The 14834-nt window shown below is 39.3% G+C and overlaps 1 protein-coding gene across 3 annotated transcripts in view; it reads left to right on the forward strand.

Annotated features, from left to right (window-relative positions):
* The window catches only part of RASGEF1A (RasGEF domain family member 1A), a 54148-nt gene extending 40762 nt beyond the window's left edge, over positions 1–13386 (forward strand). For 2 of the 3 annotated variants that reach the window (XM_056351116.1, XM_056351115.1), the window contains exons 4-13: positions 1046–1183; positions 4357–4578; positions 4868–4942; positions 5147–5272; positions 7058–7160; positions 7453–7532; positions 8161–8352; positions 9198–9321; positions 9551–9623; positions 10685–13386. In XM_056351116.1, coding sequence (XP_056207091.1) covers positions 1046–1183; positions 4357–4578; positions 4868–4942; positions 5147–5272; positions 7058–7160; positions 7453–7532; positions 8161–8352; positions 9198–9321; positions 9551–9623; positions 10685–10709 — 1158 coding nt within the window. In that variant the 3' untranslated portion in view covers positions 10710–13386. The remainder of the gene's footprint in view (positions 1–1045; positions 1184–4356; positions 4579–4867; positions 4943–5146; positions 5273–7057; positions 7161–7452; positions 7533–8160; positions 8353–9197; positions 9322–9550; positions 9624–10684) is intronic. The other variant, XM_056351118.1, reaches the window with a different exon arrangement.
* Positions 13387–14834: the final 1448 nt, after the last annotated feature.

Genomic DNA, 14834 nt, shown 5'->3' on the forward strand with positions numbered 1-14834 from the left:
GAGTTCCTACCAATTCTTGGAAGACCTTCTCTTTTTGTCTTAAAAGAAAATACACTGATTTCCTGTGGCGAAGCCACATGCTAAGTCACCTTCTGTAACCCCTAAGATGCTGACGGGGAGTGCGGTGCAGAAAGCATGCTGTCTGTGGGGAGCAGGAACTGCTGTAGCTTACACAGGCGGGGAGGTAAACACAAATGAAAACTTCCTCTTCTTCCTCCACGCGTCACAAGTTGGGTGGGAAAGTAGATATAACCTGAGTTAAGTTTTGAGTCTCCTTGTTCATTAAAAGTGTTCTTAGCACTCACACTCCCAATTTTACAAGTGTGCTCCCTTGGACTTACTGATGCCGCTGCCTGTTGCTATCAGTGGAGTAATGGGAATCCAGTTCAGGTCTAACTGATGAAAAGCCTTAGAAGATTCACAGGTGACAGGAGAACTTTGACAATAGCTGTCCCTCCCCTTTCTGTGGTTGATAGCTTTTTGAGAAAGAGCCAATACTTTTTATTTTTGAAATCTGTTTTGATTTAGATGCCATAGAGAGAACACACACATCTTCCCTGTTATTCTTTTATTTTAATAACACAGCTCAATCTGGAGGGCCCGATAAATTCTATAGAAAAAAAATATCTTTGTGAACGCTTCTCATGAAAGATGCTTGGTAGAGTGCTGCAGTTTGTATGCATTTGAATTCAAACGATAAGGTACTGCTGCCTCAGGTGGCATAAGTCAGCTTAAGTCCCATTGACTTCAATCAAATAAGTCACTTAAACTATTCTGTCGTCTTCCTGGCTTTATACCACTAACCTTGAAAATATCTTCAAAGTGTTTGGTAAGAGACATTACCAAGCTATCACAAAAGGAAGCTAAATCATACTATTTGGGAAGCTGGCTCACAGCTAAATACGTTCTTTTTTATCCCCTTCACCTACTACTAATGCAAAGTGTTTTCAAGGGTGTCTCTAGTTTTATGTGAGCCCTCATCAGCTAATTTACTCTGCAGTCAGGAAGATCTGTGGTCCGTAATCAACTCGTTGTTTCTTTCTAGGCAAAGCTAAAATCCTTCGCTGCCAAAATCATTCAGCTCCTGAAGGAATGGACTGAAACTTTCCCCTATGATTTCCAAGATGAGAAATCCATGAAAGAGTTGAAGGAGATTGCTCACAGGATCACCCAATGTGATGAGGTAGGGGTCGGGGAAGGGGGGGAGAAAAAACATTTAGTAGTAAAGCAGTATTTGTCAGCCTTTATATATAGTTTATCATATTGTATACCGACCCTTGCTCCCGCACGCAGTATTTTCTAAATGGACTACAGCAGCTGTTGCTAAGCTGTCAGTGTAACTGCAGGACATGGGCTGAGTGATGAACTTAATGGTGCATTAACAGAAACTGCCTACGTGCAATCATCAAGTGCAAGAGGAAGAGACAAAGCAGTCATGACGATATGAAAAATGGATGGGGTGCAGAAGGGGCTAGCTCTGCTAGCTAGTCAATCACCAGTCTTACAGCTCTGAGTTTCTAGCATATGAAGAAAACTAGACCTCAAAAAGACTTTTCTAAAGCAAACGGATAAAGCAAATTCAAATAAAACAAGGGCTGTTAGTTTTCTGTTTGGTTTTTGTTTTGTGCGTTACTGGTTTGTTTGGGTTTTTTTCCTCTGAACTGAAACCCTACCCTTTTTTCCTCGTGGAGAAAGTGACTGCAACTATAGGCTTCCTTCTGTCCGCTGGTAATCAAGAACTGCAAGGGAATTAATTGTAAAGCATTTGTATGAATGTGAAGGCTTACTTCTACAGAAGTAGAAGCTTCTCCTCGTTTTTAAACCCACAACTTCAAGATGTTTTCTGAGAACAATTAGCAGGAAGTGGGAAGACAACTTTATTGTGTGTTTTTGTTGATTCAGGTCTAAGAAAAATGAAGAACAACAGGTTTGACGGCACTGCATGAATCGGTGATAGGACACAATACAATTAGGTGTTACTGAGTTGTCAAAAGGAAGTATGTCACTTGTTGCATCAGCGAAGCTGTTTACCTGGATGCTACTATGAAAATGTCAGTGCCTTAGTAGGAGGGGAAAAGGAAACGGGATCATAACATGCCTTCTATTCCCTTTGTTAGACAAGGGCAAAGACGTGTATGTTGGCAGAGATACTACTGCGAAGGCAGACTCAGCAGAGGTTGTATTTGGCATCTGTATCTTAGTATTTAATTTGTCTGTTACTTTGAACTAGAACAAAGTCGTGGCCTTACTTTCTCTTCCCCTTCCCTCCCACTCTGTTATGTATGAATATATTGTCGTTTGAGAAAAACACATCTTCATGAAATGGCTTAGTGCTCTTGTGTCCGAGAAATCTGATGGCATCCGTTAATTACAGCATCACTGTCTTTCTCCCCTTAACAAGGCTAAGAGTCAAGTTTGATCCGTGAAGAGCTATGCCACATCTGACCCCTAGGAAACCTGATTTGACACTGACAGAAAGCAGCTCTTGCTCTCAGTATTTGTTACCACAAGAAATTACCCATACTGTGCTTCAGCTAGGGATTACTGTAATGGTTTGGGGGGTTATTTCGTATTTTAAAAGCTTTTCTAAATCCCCTTTGGACACTACTCTCCATAAATAAGATAGAGAAAGTCAAATGAGAACTCTCACAAAGCAGTTAGGTGCTTGTCCTAGTAGCACCGGACAGCACGCCAAATAGCTATAGCTACAACCAGGACTGTCCCCAAGCGGAGTACAAATGTCTTGTTTAAACTCAAACAAGGACAAATTATTGTACACTCATTAACTTATTTTCTGACAAGAAAATTTAAGGTAAGACTAAGAAAGAAAGGAAGCTGCCAAAATTCTAAGGGCATTTGTATTAAGTCTCTAATAAATTCACAGTAGCTGAAGCAAGCCATAGGTTTTGACATCACTGCAGTTTCTTTGTTCACTGTCACATAATACCTGCAACACTCCCACCTGCCTTCAAGTTTGGTTCTCTCTGACCCATATCTAGAAACTCAGTTTCCTCCCAGACACACGAGTAAACTGGGCATAGCAGCTGAAGTCAAACAATTTCTAATTGCAAGTTCAGTGTACCAGAGAGCAAAATTAGCATTTTATATTAGTCCACTCACCCTTGCCATTTCTGAATATTTGTAGCACAGTATCAGAAATAGCTCCAGCCAGCTACTGTTCAGCAGTAACCCACTTGCCTCAAGATGAGCTACACTGCCCTCAGCTTTTTATTTGATTTCTCCTGGGAGTCAGATCATTGCCTTGTAAAGCAACATCCTGACACTATTATTGCTTAATTACAGCGGGCAATATACAAGTATTTGGTAGTCATTGTGTCTCACATTGCTATGGAATTTCAGTCACTGCATATTAGTGGTTTGAACAATCATAGATTCATTGCAGTTCTTTCTAGTTCATCCAGTTGGCTAGCAGAAACCAGCACAGCAGGTTGTAAACTTAACTGTTCACCTTGTGTCTAACTTCACGCGAAATAATTTGCATGAAAGCAAGATAATAGTTGTGTAGGAAAGAGGAGATGGACTGACTGTCTTTGGTAGAGTTGTTTTTTTCAGCAGCATGAAGAAGATGCTCAGAGAACCTGGGTCATTTCAAGAAGTAACAGGAGGGATGGAGAAGTAGGAAAGCAATCAAGTTCGCACTTCAGGGTTGATCTCATAGTGCAATGCCTATAGGACACAATCAATCAATGGCAGAAAGAATTCAGCTTGCTGTAGTTGTCAAAACACTGAGCAGATGAATTATATTTCTTAGCTTTACCAGTACGTATCCTTACAGATCCTATGTTTAAAATCTGCATCTGATGAACAGAAATGCATTTTACTTGTCCAAGAACACGAAGTATACTGGGCTTTTACCGAAGTCTTTGGATGCTGTAGTTGTTCAAAGTCAAGCCAAGGTATATTCCTGGACATAATGTGAATTTCCTGGATTCTGCCTGGGCTAGATCATCAGCGAGTCTGATCAGAATGAGAAGAGAGCATTTTGGCACTTGGTACACATGGATCCAAGAAGCCTTGGACAAGCAACTCAACCACCTTTCGGTATATCCGCTTTTAAGCCGCTCACATGGGTGCCTTTGAAAGGGGTACTAGCCAAAAAATGCTGCAAGGAGCAGACCAGCCAGGCAAGTGGAACAGAGCCGGGAAGGCAGGCTGCCCTAATGATGCCATCAGGGAGCTGTGCGGGCAGTCAGGACAAGTTCGTTTGTCACGGGATGGTCAGCTCAGATAAGACAAAAGAAAATGAGTAATAGGCATTTATTTTTCCCAGTCAGAAATTCTTTAGCAATCTGTGTCTGCGAGAGCTAGAGGTCATTGTTTCTGCTTTTTGCTTAGGAAAATGGAACAGTGAAAAAGATCATTAGCCAGATGACACAGAATCTCCTGATGGCCCTCTCCACACGGAGCCAGTACCAGGAAATCAGAGAGAAATTCCGGCAACCTGTTACCGACAAAGGCACCATCCTCAAAACCAAGCCACAGTCAACTCAGAAGGACATCCTGAGCGTGTGCTGTGACCCTCTGATCCTGGCACAGCAGCTGACCTATATCGAACTGGTGAGATGCTAGTTTCTGTTAATTATTTTCCATTTATTAAATATTAATATACTTACCAACATGAATATTGCCACGGCTTCACTGAAAGCCTCCAATGTTTTAACCAAATAACAACCAAAGTAACAAACAAGACCAATTAGACACAGCGATTAAAAACACCTCACGCACCTACACTGTCGGAAGATGAAAGTTACCAAAACATTCTCCTAACTTTGGCTTTATTGATGTGTTTTTCATTGACATCCCTGTTCGTCTGCACAGTGACAATCTCTCATCTCTCCAAACACAGGAAAGAGTGAGCAACATTTACCCAGAGGATCTGATGCAGATTGTCAGCCACATGGACTCCATGGATAATCACAAGGTACAAGAAGGGGTACGGAGGGAAAAAGAAATAAAAAGAATAACCAGGGTAAAGAACCTCCATAATTCGAGTATACCCTGTGCAAAAAAGGCTGACATTTTCTAACCTTGTTTAAGCTCTTGCCTTAAAAAAGGCCCAACAAGATTTTATCAAGACATGAAAATAAACTTAATCCTTTGTTATGCTGACTTTATCACGACACAGGATAGGATTAACATGTGGCCGGTTCCCTTACAGTGCCGAGGCGATGTGACCAAAACCTATAACTTGGAGGCCTATGACAACTGGTTCAATTGTCTCAGCATGCTGGTGGCTACAGAGATTTGTCGGGTAAGTACTCACAGGAAACCAGACAGCAAAGTGATCCTGGCCTTAAGAACAAAAGGCAGGCAGTGGTCCGGTAGAGATTTAAACATTAGCACTGCAATTAAAGATAATGGCATTACTCAAGCATTACATTATTTGCATGCTTGTATGATTAAGAGTTCATGGCTGCGTTTGGCTTTGCATATATTGTCGAATCCTGTGCAGCTTCCCTAGCAGCATTAGTCATACAATAAATGGAACTTGTATGGAGTTTGAGTTATGAGCTCTTTTGGATGTTTCTTTTGTTTTAAAATCCGTAAATTCTCAAAAGAGACTCATCTTTGAGCAAAGATTTACCAATAAGCAGCTGTCCTTCCACTGCATTTAGAGATCGTTAGCACTGTCACCTATTTGGTTTTGTTGTAGAAAAATCAGAAATAAACTTTCTTCAGAAGTGTGGAAAGAAAGTAGACTACTGGAGAGGTTGTTTTTTTTTTAAAAAAAAAAAAAAGAGGGAGAACAGCCTGATTAGAAATTAAAATAACTTCTGTAATATAATAAATAAAGAAATTGAAGTTATACTGCCCCAGAAACTTTTTTTCTTTTTTTTTTTTTTTTCTTTTTTCATGCATATGTCAATCCTTCTAGTTTCCTATTCACATGCACCAATTCTAGCAAGTAGGAAATTTTCTCTCTATTTCTTTTTGGTCAGTAGTCCTTCTGTGGAAATCCAGATGCCTCCTGCACTTTCATGAAGTCAGATATATCAGTCCTAATCTCTTTAAGATTTCCTGCTCTCACAGAAACTTATTACAAAAACACACCAAGACATCTTCCAGAGCTGTCTGGTATGGCTAATACATTTAGTAAACTAGCCAAACAAAAGAGCTAAGCCAGGCCATTGACTACTGGACCATTTTCTTTTGATATGACACAAACTGAAGTATTTAGGTAAGAGATGTTTGTTTGGTTTGTTGTTTTTTTTTTTTAAAGAAAAAGAAAAAGGGCACTCCCTTGTGAAGTAGTCTGCAGTCACCCCTCAGAAGCCATTTTTGGATAAGCCAGACCAAAGATCTAAATATGGGGAAGATTTTGGTGAATGAATGTAATCTAGGGGGAAAAAAAATATATATATATATAGAGAGAGAGAGGGGGAGAAAGATTGATGGTTTTTAGAAACAAAGTCTGGAGACAGTGCTGGATATTAATTTTGCATTTCCATTTTTAAAGGAATCTGCAAAGCGGATGTTCAGCATCACTTGCTAGATCCTTCACGTTTGCATGGGTGGGAATCTGTATAGTTGATCAGCACTACCTGCTCTCAAGAGGTCATTTCAGAATATACACAGTAAAAAGAACAATTGCCAGTCTTGATCTTCTCATTCTCGCATTCAGGGTACATGCCCCTGGTCTTAAGTCTTTCCTCCCTTCTTCAGAGGTTGACATTTTTTGCATATATTCTTCCTTCATGTTATCTCCCTCTTCCAGTAAGAGGAAATTGCTGAAAGCATCCCGCTTGTTTATACAAGATTCCCTAAGACATTGAACGTCACGTATAAACAAAAATGTATGTTCCCCCACAACTAGACAAATAATTGATAGTAGTAGCCCCAAATACTTCTGTTATTTTATTAAAAATTAATCTTAACAGAATATCCCAAGGCCTGTATCATCATGAGATTTAGCTGGATAAGAGTCTTAAAACATCTAGTCAATCAATCTGTTACAATGCCTTTCACAGAACATCCCATCCAAAAATTCAGGCCATCCCCTCCGTCTTAACAGATCACGAGTTTGGGTTTTTTTCAGGTTGTAAAGAAAAAGCAGCGTACAAGAATGGTGGAGTTCTTCATTGATGTGGCAAGAGAATGCTTCAATATTGGAAACTTCAACTCAATGATGGCTATTATCTGTGAGTATCCTTAACACAGATGACAGAAGACACTCCATTTCACAACCTGACGGGCAAGACTCATACTTGCCCGAAATTGGCCGACCACACCAGCACACACGCTTCTACCGGGGCAGAACATACCAGCAACAGATTAACGTGCGCGCGGGTGAATGTTATCTACAACTTTTGTCTGTCGGGCTGAACTGCCTTCCGAGATGCATAGTGCTCATGAACACACACAGGGTTACGTAGCCCTACATTTTTTTTCAACTCAGTTATTTCTTTCTTTGTCTCTTCACCCTCCGTTCAGCTGGCATGAATCTGAGTCCTGTGGCACGGCTAAAGAAAACTTGGTCCAAGGTCAAAACAGCCAAATTTGATGTTTTAGAGGTATGTATAAATTTTAGACCTTATATAGGAGTCCCCCAAATAGTTTTATCCAAACCTTTGCTGTGACAATATCAGAGACCAGAGAGGCGACTCTGTTAGCGGTCACCAACATATAAACATTAGGGAGAGTATTTCCTGAATCTCAATCTCCCTACTTGCCTGCAAAGAAAAGTGGATGCAAGTTTTCTTTAGGTTGTTTCTTTCTAATGTATTTTTTCCATTCAACATCAAGGTAGTTTTCACCCAAGCAAATGCTGTTTTGCTACCCTAAAACTAATTGGAGTACTCCATCTAGCGGAGACCTGAATGAAAACAAAACTTCATCGGAATAGTCATCAGAAAGATTGGTGACAGCAAGTTAGAATGTTGGGGGGGTTGCAACAGTCATTTATTATTTCCTTTCAGTCTTCAATTAACCATTGAAGCAAAGCACAGATGTAAAGCCAGTACAGAACCCTCCTCTCAAACAAGACCTGATCAGTGTAAGGTGCTCCGTCTTGGAAGTTCTAAAAGAGGCCCAAAGGATTCATAAAGAATGAACTCTCTGATAGTTAGATCAAAGCTTTCTGTTTTTAGGAAAACATATTACTTGACTGCCTTTTTTCCCCCCCCCCCGTCATAAAAACAGCATCACATGGATCCATCCAGCAACTTTTGTAATTACCGCACAGCCCTGCAAGGAGCTGCACAGCGATCTCAGACTGCCAACAGCAATCGAGAGAAAATAGTCATCCCAGTCTTCAACCTGTTTATTAAAGACATCTACTTTCTGCACAAAATACACACGAACCGCTTGCCCAACGGGCAGATAAACTTCAAGGTAGGACTTTGCTATTACAGAAATTGTGATGCTAGTTAAACATTGAACATTACAAACATTTGCCGGTTCTGATTTAGACAGAAAGAGGTATCATTATCCAGGGGGAATGATGTCACCCATTTCTGTGAAAGCTAGTGTTTGCCATCGCCATCTTTATATTACATATCCAGCAAATCCACAACTGCACATACAGAAGAGAATCACATAAAACTTCTGGAATGTAATTGCCTTCAGTTAGACGGTTATTTATAAAGTCTACTGAAACAGAGGTTATTTTTTATATTTTTTCATGGGACAGATGCGCTAAAAAACATAAAACTCAGATAAGCAGAACTCATTGGAGTAACGTTAATTTGTTACCAAAACCAATGCATGAAAAGATTGAGAAGATAATAAAAAATTTCAGAAGCCAAACCCCCAGCATTAAAAATTAGTTAAGTAATACAGAGATAGTCCACTGTTAGCTAATTGGAATGGGAATTTTTTTAAGGAACATTGTACTCATCCAACATTTAAAGTAAAGAACTTGAAATTAAGCAGTATAAGAATTTTAGTGTACCAGGTATGATGGCAGACAAAAAATTTGCTACTCCTTAGCCCTGCACCCTGCCTTATGTTCAGAAGAAATCAGGGAAAGAGACTAACAGATGAGGAACTAGGAGCAAAAACGGGAGATGAAGGAGCAGTAAGAAGAAAGGCTAACAAGGACGAAGGCTACGTAAGGGATATTAAGAGAAGCAGCACGAATACGAACAAGAACGAGAGGCTTAGAAATTGAAAAAAATATCATATTTGAAAGAAGGCAAATATGACTTTAATAATATTCCTTTAATTACCTCATGCAGAAATTCTGGGAAATTTCAAGACAGATTCATGATTTCCTGACATGGAAGCAGGTTGAGTGCCCTTTTGAAAAAGACAAAAAGATCCAGAGCTATCTACTCACAGCACCCATTTATAGTGAAGAAGGTAAAATCCTTTATTGAACGTTCTAGCGAGTCTTCTTGTTGAAATGCAGACAGAATATGCAGATGGAAAAAAAAGCAAAAAAAAAATATTTATAAGTATTGCTTCTGTATCGGCTTCTGATAAGAATAAACTTCATTATAAGTCTGCTAAGTTACAGCTGCTATATTGCACTTTATTTTTTTCCAGTTAAAGAACCCATGTATCTAATTGTTCTAATTTTATTTACTAGCTCTGTTCATTGCATCCTTTGAGAGTGAAGGTCCAGAAAACCACATGGAAAAAGACAGCTGGAAAACACTCAGGTACGAAGCTTCCTCAGAACATGACTCTTTTTGCAGACCTACGCAGGCACGTGATCAGTAGCTTCCTCCCTCCTCTTTGCATACTTGCTTAGGACCATTTTGGCCCAAATAGAATCAATTTTTCTTCTTCAAAATCCAAATTTGAAAAACATTCAGTAGGGCTTGGATTTTGATACAGCTTTTCCAGCCAGATCAGTTCAGGCTGTGAGACTACTGCTGGGACTACGAAAGGGAATATGCTTTGCTACAGACGTAGATTCTTTTACTGTTATTTGATAGCCTAGACAGTTTTCAGACACACTTTTCTCAGGAAAACAAATATATAGATATACTAAGAAGGCGCTATCATTTATTATACCTATGCACTTCCAAATCTTATAAAAGGATGAAAGTTTATACCAATATTCTTAATTTTCAGCCTGCTCTTAAGGGAGAAAGTCTCAGTGACTCCTCCTCCCTCCGAGAGGGGGGAGCACCTCTTCCATGTACATGATGAGATCGATTAATTCAACTGGGATTTCTTCTAATACTGAGGCCGCTGCAGAAAGAGAGATTTAGACCTTTGTAAATCACGTTAAACAATTAGATTTGCCATATCTTTACCAGATAAAAGAGTGAATGAAGCCTATGTGTCCTGAGCTGCAGCTGAGCTACATTATGACTGTATTGTCCCTGATGGGACGCCGTTTCCCAGTGAACCCAATGACTTTTAGGAAGCCCACGTAAGCTTTTGGCTTGTAACAACCATCAATGTACCTTGTGTTAAATCCAAGGCTATTCAGCAAGCAATAGTTTAGGGTGACAGAGAAACACACATTAATTTGCTTCAGCACACCTTAAGTACCTGAAGTAGTGTTACAAAAATTGAATTTTCATTTTAAGTCAGCATCTTTATTGGAATTTGTAGATGCATCCCAGTTTATAGCGGCTGAAAAACCTATCCCTGAAGCAAGGCTTCCAGCTAACAATGCGAGAGAGATCTACTGCCAACCTCCACCAAAACTGTAAAACTTTTTTTATTACAATAGAAGAGATAATTATTTTATTAATTCTTATTCTAGGACAACTCTGCTTAATAGAGCCTGAGGATTTTGGATCTGATCCGCAGACTTTGAAGCACATTGAATGAACACGTTTTTACAACCTGAAAGACTTGGACTGAGCTAAGAAAGACCTCACTGGCTGAGGTCTGTTTTGTATATACAGTAACTTTTATGAAATAAAATGTGGTAAATATTTCACATGTCAACCTTAAGGCACTTAAGTGAAGGGTTTTGGTTTTTTATTTTAAATATAAGGGCAGGGCCCTGTTCTCAGAGATGAAATGTGTTGCGGGAGATGGTATCCCTGGGGAAATCTTATTCTATCAGCATCCAAATTTTTAATTTTTTATTACTTCCACCAAAATAAAAATTAAAACACACATCCCAACTAAAGCCAGTGTTCAGGTTAAATACTCCATTGGACCAGTATCCTACAGAACACTCAACTTGTCTCTCTAGCTTTGAAGCGAAGGGTCTCCTTCAAATCGGCGATGCCACCCACACGTGTTAGCGAGTGTTTGTAGAGTCAAGGCCTTAGACAGCTGCAGTAAGCGCGTTCCTCTCCTACATCAGAAAATAGTGCCTTACAAGGTACTGATACCGTTTAGTGTACCTTCTATTACGCTGGACTGGAAGTAAAGAAAATAAAAATATGGATGTCTCAAAACCAGCTACAATGTACTTTTTAAATAAAACGGAGAATATGGCACATGAAGTAGAGTATACCTGCCTGTAACATTGATGGTGCAGCAAACATATTTTTGTTACACGATTTGAAGAGGTAAGATGGGGTAACTGCTGGGGGATGTGCGTTTGTGTGTGAGTATGTGTGCGTGCACGTGTGAAGATGCACACATGTCTAAGTTTTAATACTTCTGGGAACTATCCTTTAAATTCTGGCTGTCAGAGTAGTTTGTGTTTTCCTTTCTTAAAATCAGGGATTTTTTTTGTTGTTTTGTTTAAGAGAAGGATGTCTAACCTAGATTATCTCTGCAAAACAGGCTCAATATGTTTTTTTGGAAAATAAAAATCATATTTGAGCTAGGGAGAGGGAAGTAAACTCAGATGTCCGATTTGAAGTTAAGGCTAAGACTTCTGAGGAAGCTTAAGAAGAGTTCATTACAACTGAACTGGTCATTTAATTCTCTTGGTTCCTTTGAAAACGCTAGTCTGCACTTACAGACAATTAAAGCAAAGACCAGCTGGTGATGCAAGCTTCTTCTAGTATTTTGCAAGCCACGGTTAACTGTCTGGGCCAGAACCCATTGAAATCTAAGGGGAAAACACCAGAAGAAATTGGTCAAACCTTTGAACCCAGGTCAGTACCAAAATTAGAGGTGATCTGTAAACCTGCTGGTGCTTACCATTTCTAATTTCTCCTTTTAGTCTTGAGTTCATACCTAATTTGGCTATCCAAACGAGCACCTGAGGAGCTTCTGTTAAGACTCAAGGTATTCATTTCCAGGAAAAAAAAAACCACCCCAAACCATACTTCAAGACTTATTGCAGAGATCAGGTGAGAAAGTAAGAATGAAAAAAAAAAAAAATAGACTTGGATTAAAACCTCTTTCATCTAATGAACAAATTATTACCCGTGAATATCTGCTGTCCTTTCCAGTTGCTGTTCTCTTCAGGGTTGAGGACTGGATATTTGTAAAGATAATGACTTGAGCCAGACAGTTAGATAATTTTTTTTAGTATTTTACTTTTTATACAAGGCCCTTGAGTTTACAGAGGTTACAGCCTCCCTTCTAGAGCCTTGCAGAGGACCTCTGCACAAGCTTCTTTAAAAATTATCAACTTTAAGTTAGATGGTGGGTTTTTTTCTTATTCTGCCTTCTGTTGAAGAAGGGGCAAGACTTGCTGGACCGAGGGTCTGCTTTATTCCAGTCCAGTAGACTCTTCTCGCTGAGTGCCTACAACCAAGAGCAGTGCCACCGTTTCATGTAGCATCTGCGATCACTTAGTAGATATTATTTATTGTATTTGCCCTGCAGTATGGTGAAAAATTAAAGAGCCTTCCCTCTCTCCCTGTTCCATTCCCCCCCTTGCCAAATACTTAAAATTAGAAGAGTAAGTTGGGGTAAGGGAGGGAGAAAAATCAACATTTTGCTATTCCCATAGCATTGACGTCAAAGAGAAAAAGCAAGTTACGCCACAAAGGAGGAAGTAGAAGAATACTAACTGTTAACAAAAACAGCCCAGAAAGGGGGAAGGAATAATTCTTATGATCTGCTGCTATTTTTCCTGTGCTGAAGTACTGACCTTCAGCCATGGATTAGAGTAAGAATATTTATACTGTATTATTACAGTGTTTTGCACTTTCAGAGATGTTCTAGCTAGTAACATTGTCGGACACTATAAGAAGGATTGTATATCAGCTTTGTTTATGTAATTGAAATTTAAAAGGGATGCTTAAAATTTAAGAAAAAATATATATTTGAAATGCAATTTTAGAACACTTTCTGTAAATGTATAGAAAAGCTTTCACATGAATGTGCACTTCACCAGTCAATCAGTCCTCGTATATACTTGAAATCAATGCAGTATCCACATTGGTTCCTTTTCTTTTTCCTCCCTCAGTTTGATACATTCCTTAAATACTGTGTTTTGCTATTCTGAGCTGAAATGCTAAATATAAAGCTGTACCATAAAGCAGGATATTCCGTGTTTGACTGGATGTGCTTGCATTAATAAAAAAAAAAAAAAAAAGAAAATAACTGGCTTAACTTTTTCCATGGTTATTTTGCACTTGCATACTGATCAAGCCACAAACCAGCAGCAACTAAGCTATAGTCCCAGTGAGCCAACTTGTTACTGACTTAGAAAGATGCCTTTGTTGGAAGACCGTTAAATATTTCATAAAGTAAGAGCAACACTAAGCCAACAACATGCTGCCACTTCTAACGTGCTCTCTGTAATAGTATTTTTTGTATTTGATACCGGGTCTCTGCTACAGCGTATTTTTATTTTCGCAGTGAAAGCGATTAACAGTTTCACTGTGTAGAAATATTTTGTGTGTCCCAAGAGGTTTTTTTGTTTCTTTTTTTTTTTTTTTTTTGCACATATTTATCCTTGCACATACTTATCCCTGTTAAGAAGCAAGCACAGAGACATTTGCTGGCAGCAGCACACCACAGGCTTTCCTGTAGCAAGACTCCGTTGACATTTCAACGCTCCCAGACTTTTGGTTGCGACCACTACCCTTTCTCATGCCTGACTTTACAGAAGCAGGGCCACTTCTCCAAGGTCACACAGGGACTAGACAAGCACAGGGCTGTGAGGAAAATCCAGCTTTCCTAACGCGCTGCCCCGGTGCTACCCACGCTACCTCCCCTCTCAGGGATATAAGCCTTAAAAAAGCCATTAGTGCTGGAGCTCTGCAGGTCCCAAAAGCATCTCTAATCTGTCAAAAACTCTCCAGGCAAATTGTTTTGGTAGCCAGACATCCACAACAGACTCCCAGAGCAGAACCCTGCTACTTTCAGTCATCATGGCTCATTAGAAAAGATAATGATGTTTACCAGCATTAAGAGGATCAAGCAGACAAGAATCTTCCTGATGGCCAGTTCACACTCATAATTAATATGCATATTACACCCTTGAAAACTCACTTCCAATTATGTCCCATCCAGTCATTAAGATAAATTAGCTATTTACAGAGGAATCGGAGTAAACAATAAAATTGCTTTCCAGGCACTTTACTGCCATTAGAGCAGTAACTCAGTGCCAGTAAGATATCTTTAGTTATAGTAGCAGCAACTTGATTTATCAAGTTAATAGTTCCCAAGAAACAGCTGGCTTCCACTAAATAATTCATGTAGCAAAATTCAGCTGACTAGCCAGCTGACAATTGATATTAGCACATCTTTTGGAGATAAATCAGTAATTCTGAGGACATGCAGACAGATCTTCTCTCTTTAGTCTGCAACATTTATAGTTTTATCAGGGCAACCCCAGCTTCCTGACTAACCAGAGAAGCCTGCAAAAAGCATACAGAAGCACAGTTTTGTCCTACAGTTCTCTGTAGCCGTTTAAATAGGGCTGTGCAGACACCAAATATTTATTATTTTTTAAAAAAAAATAATTAAAATTTAATTGAATTAAACAAAAAAATCACATTGCAGAAAGACTTAATCAAAAACCCTTAGTGCCTGCTATCGAGGAA

Source organism: Falco biarmicus, chromosome 9 (assembly GCF_023638135.1).
Source record: "Falco biarmicus isolate bFalBia1 chromosome 9, bFalBia1.pri, whole genome shotgun sequence".
Taxonomy (NCBI): domain Eukaryota; kingdom Metazoa; phylum Chordata; class Aves; order Falconiformes; family Falconidae; genus Falco; species Falco biarmicus.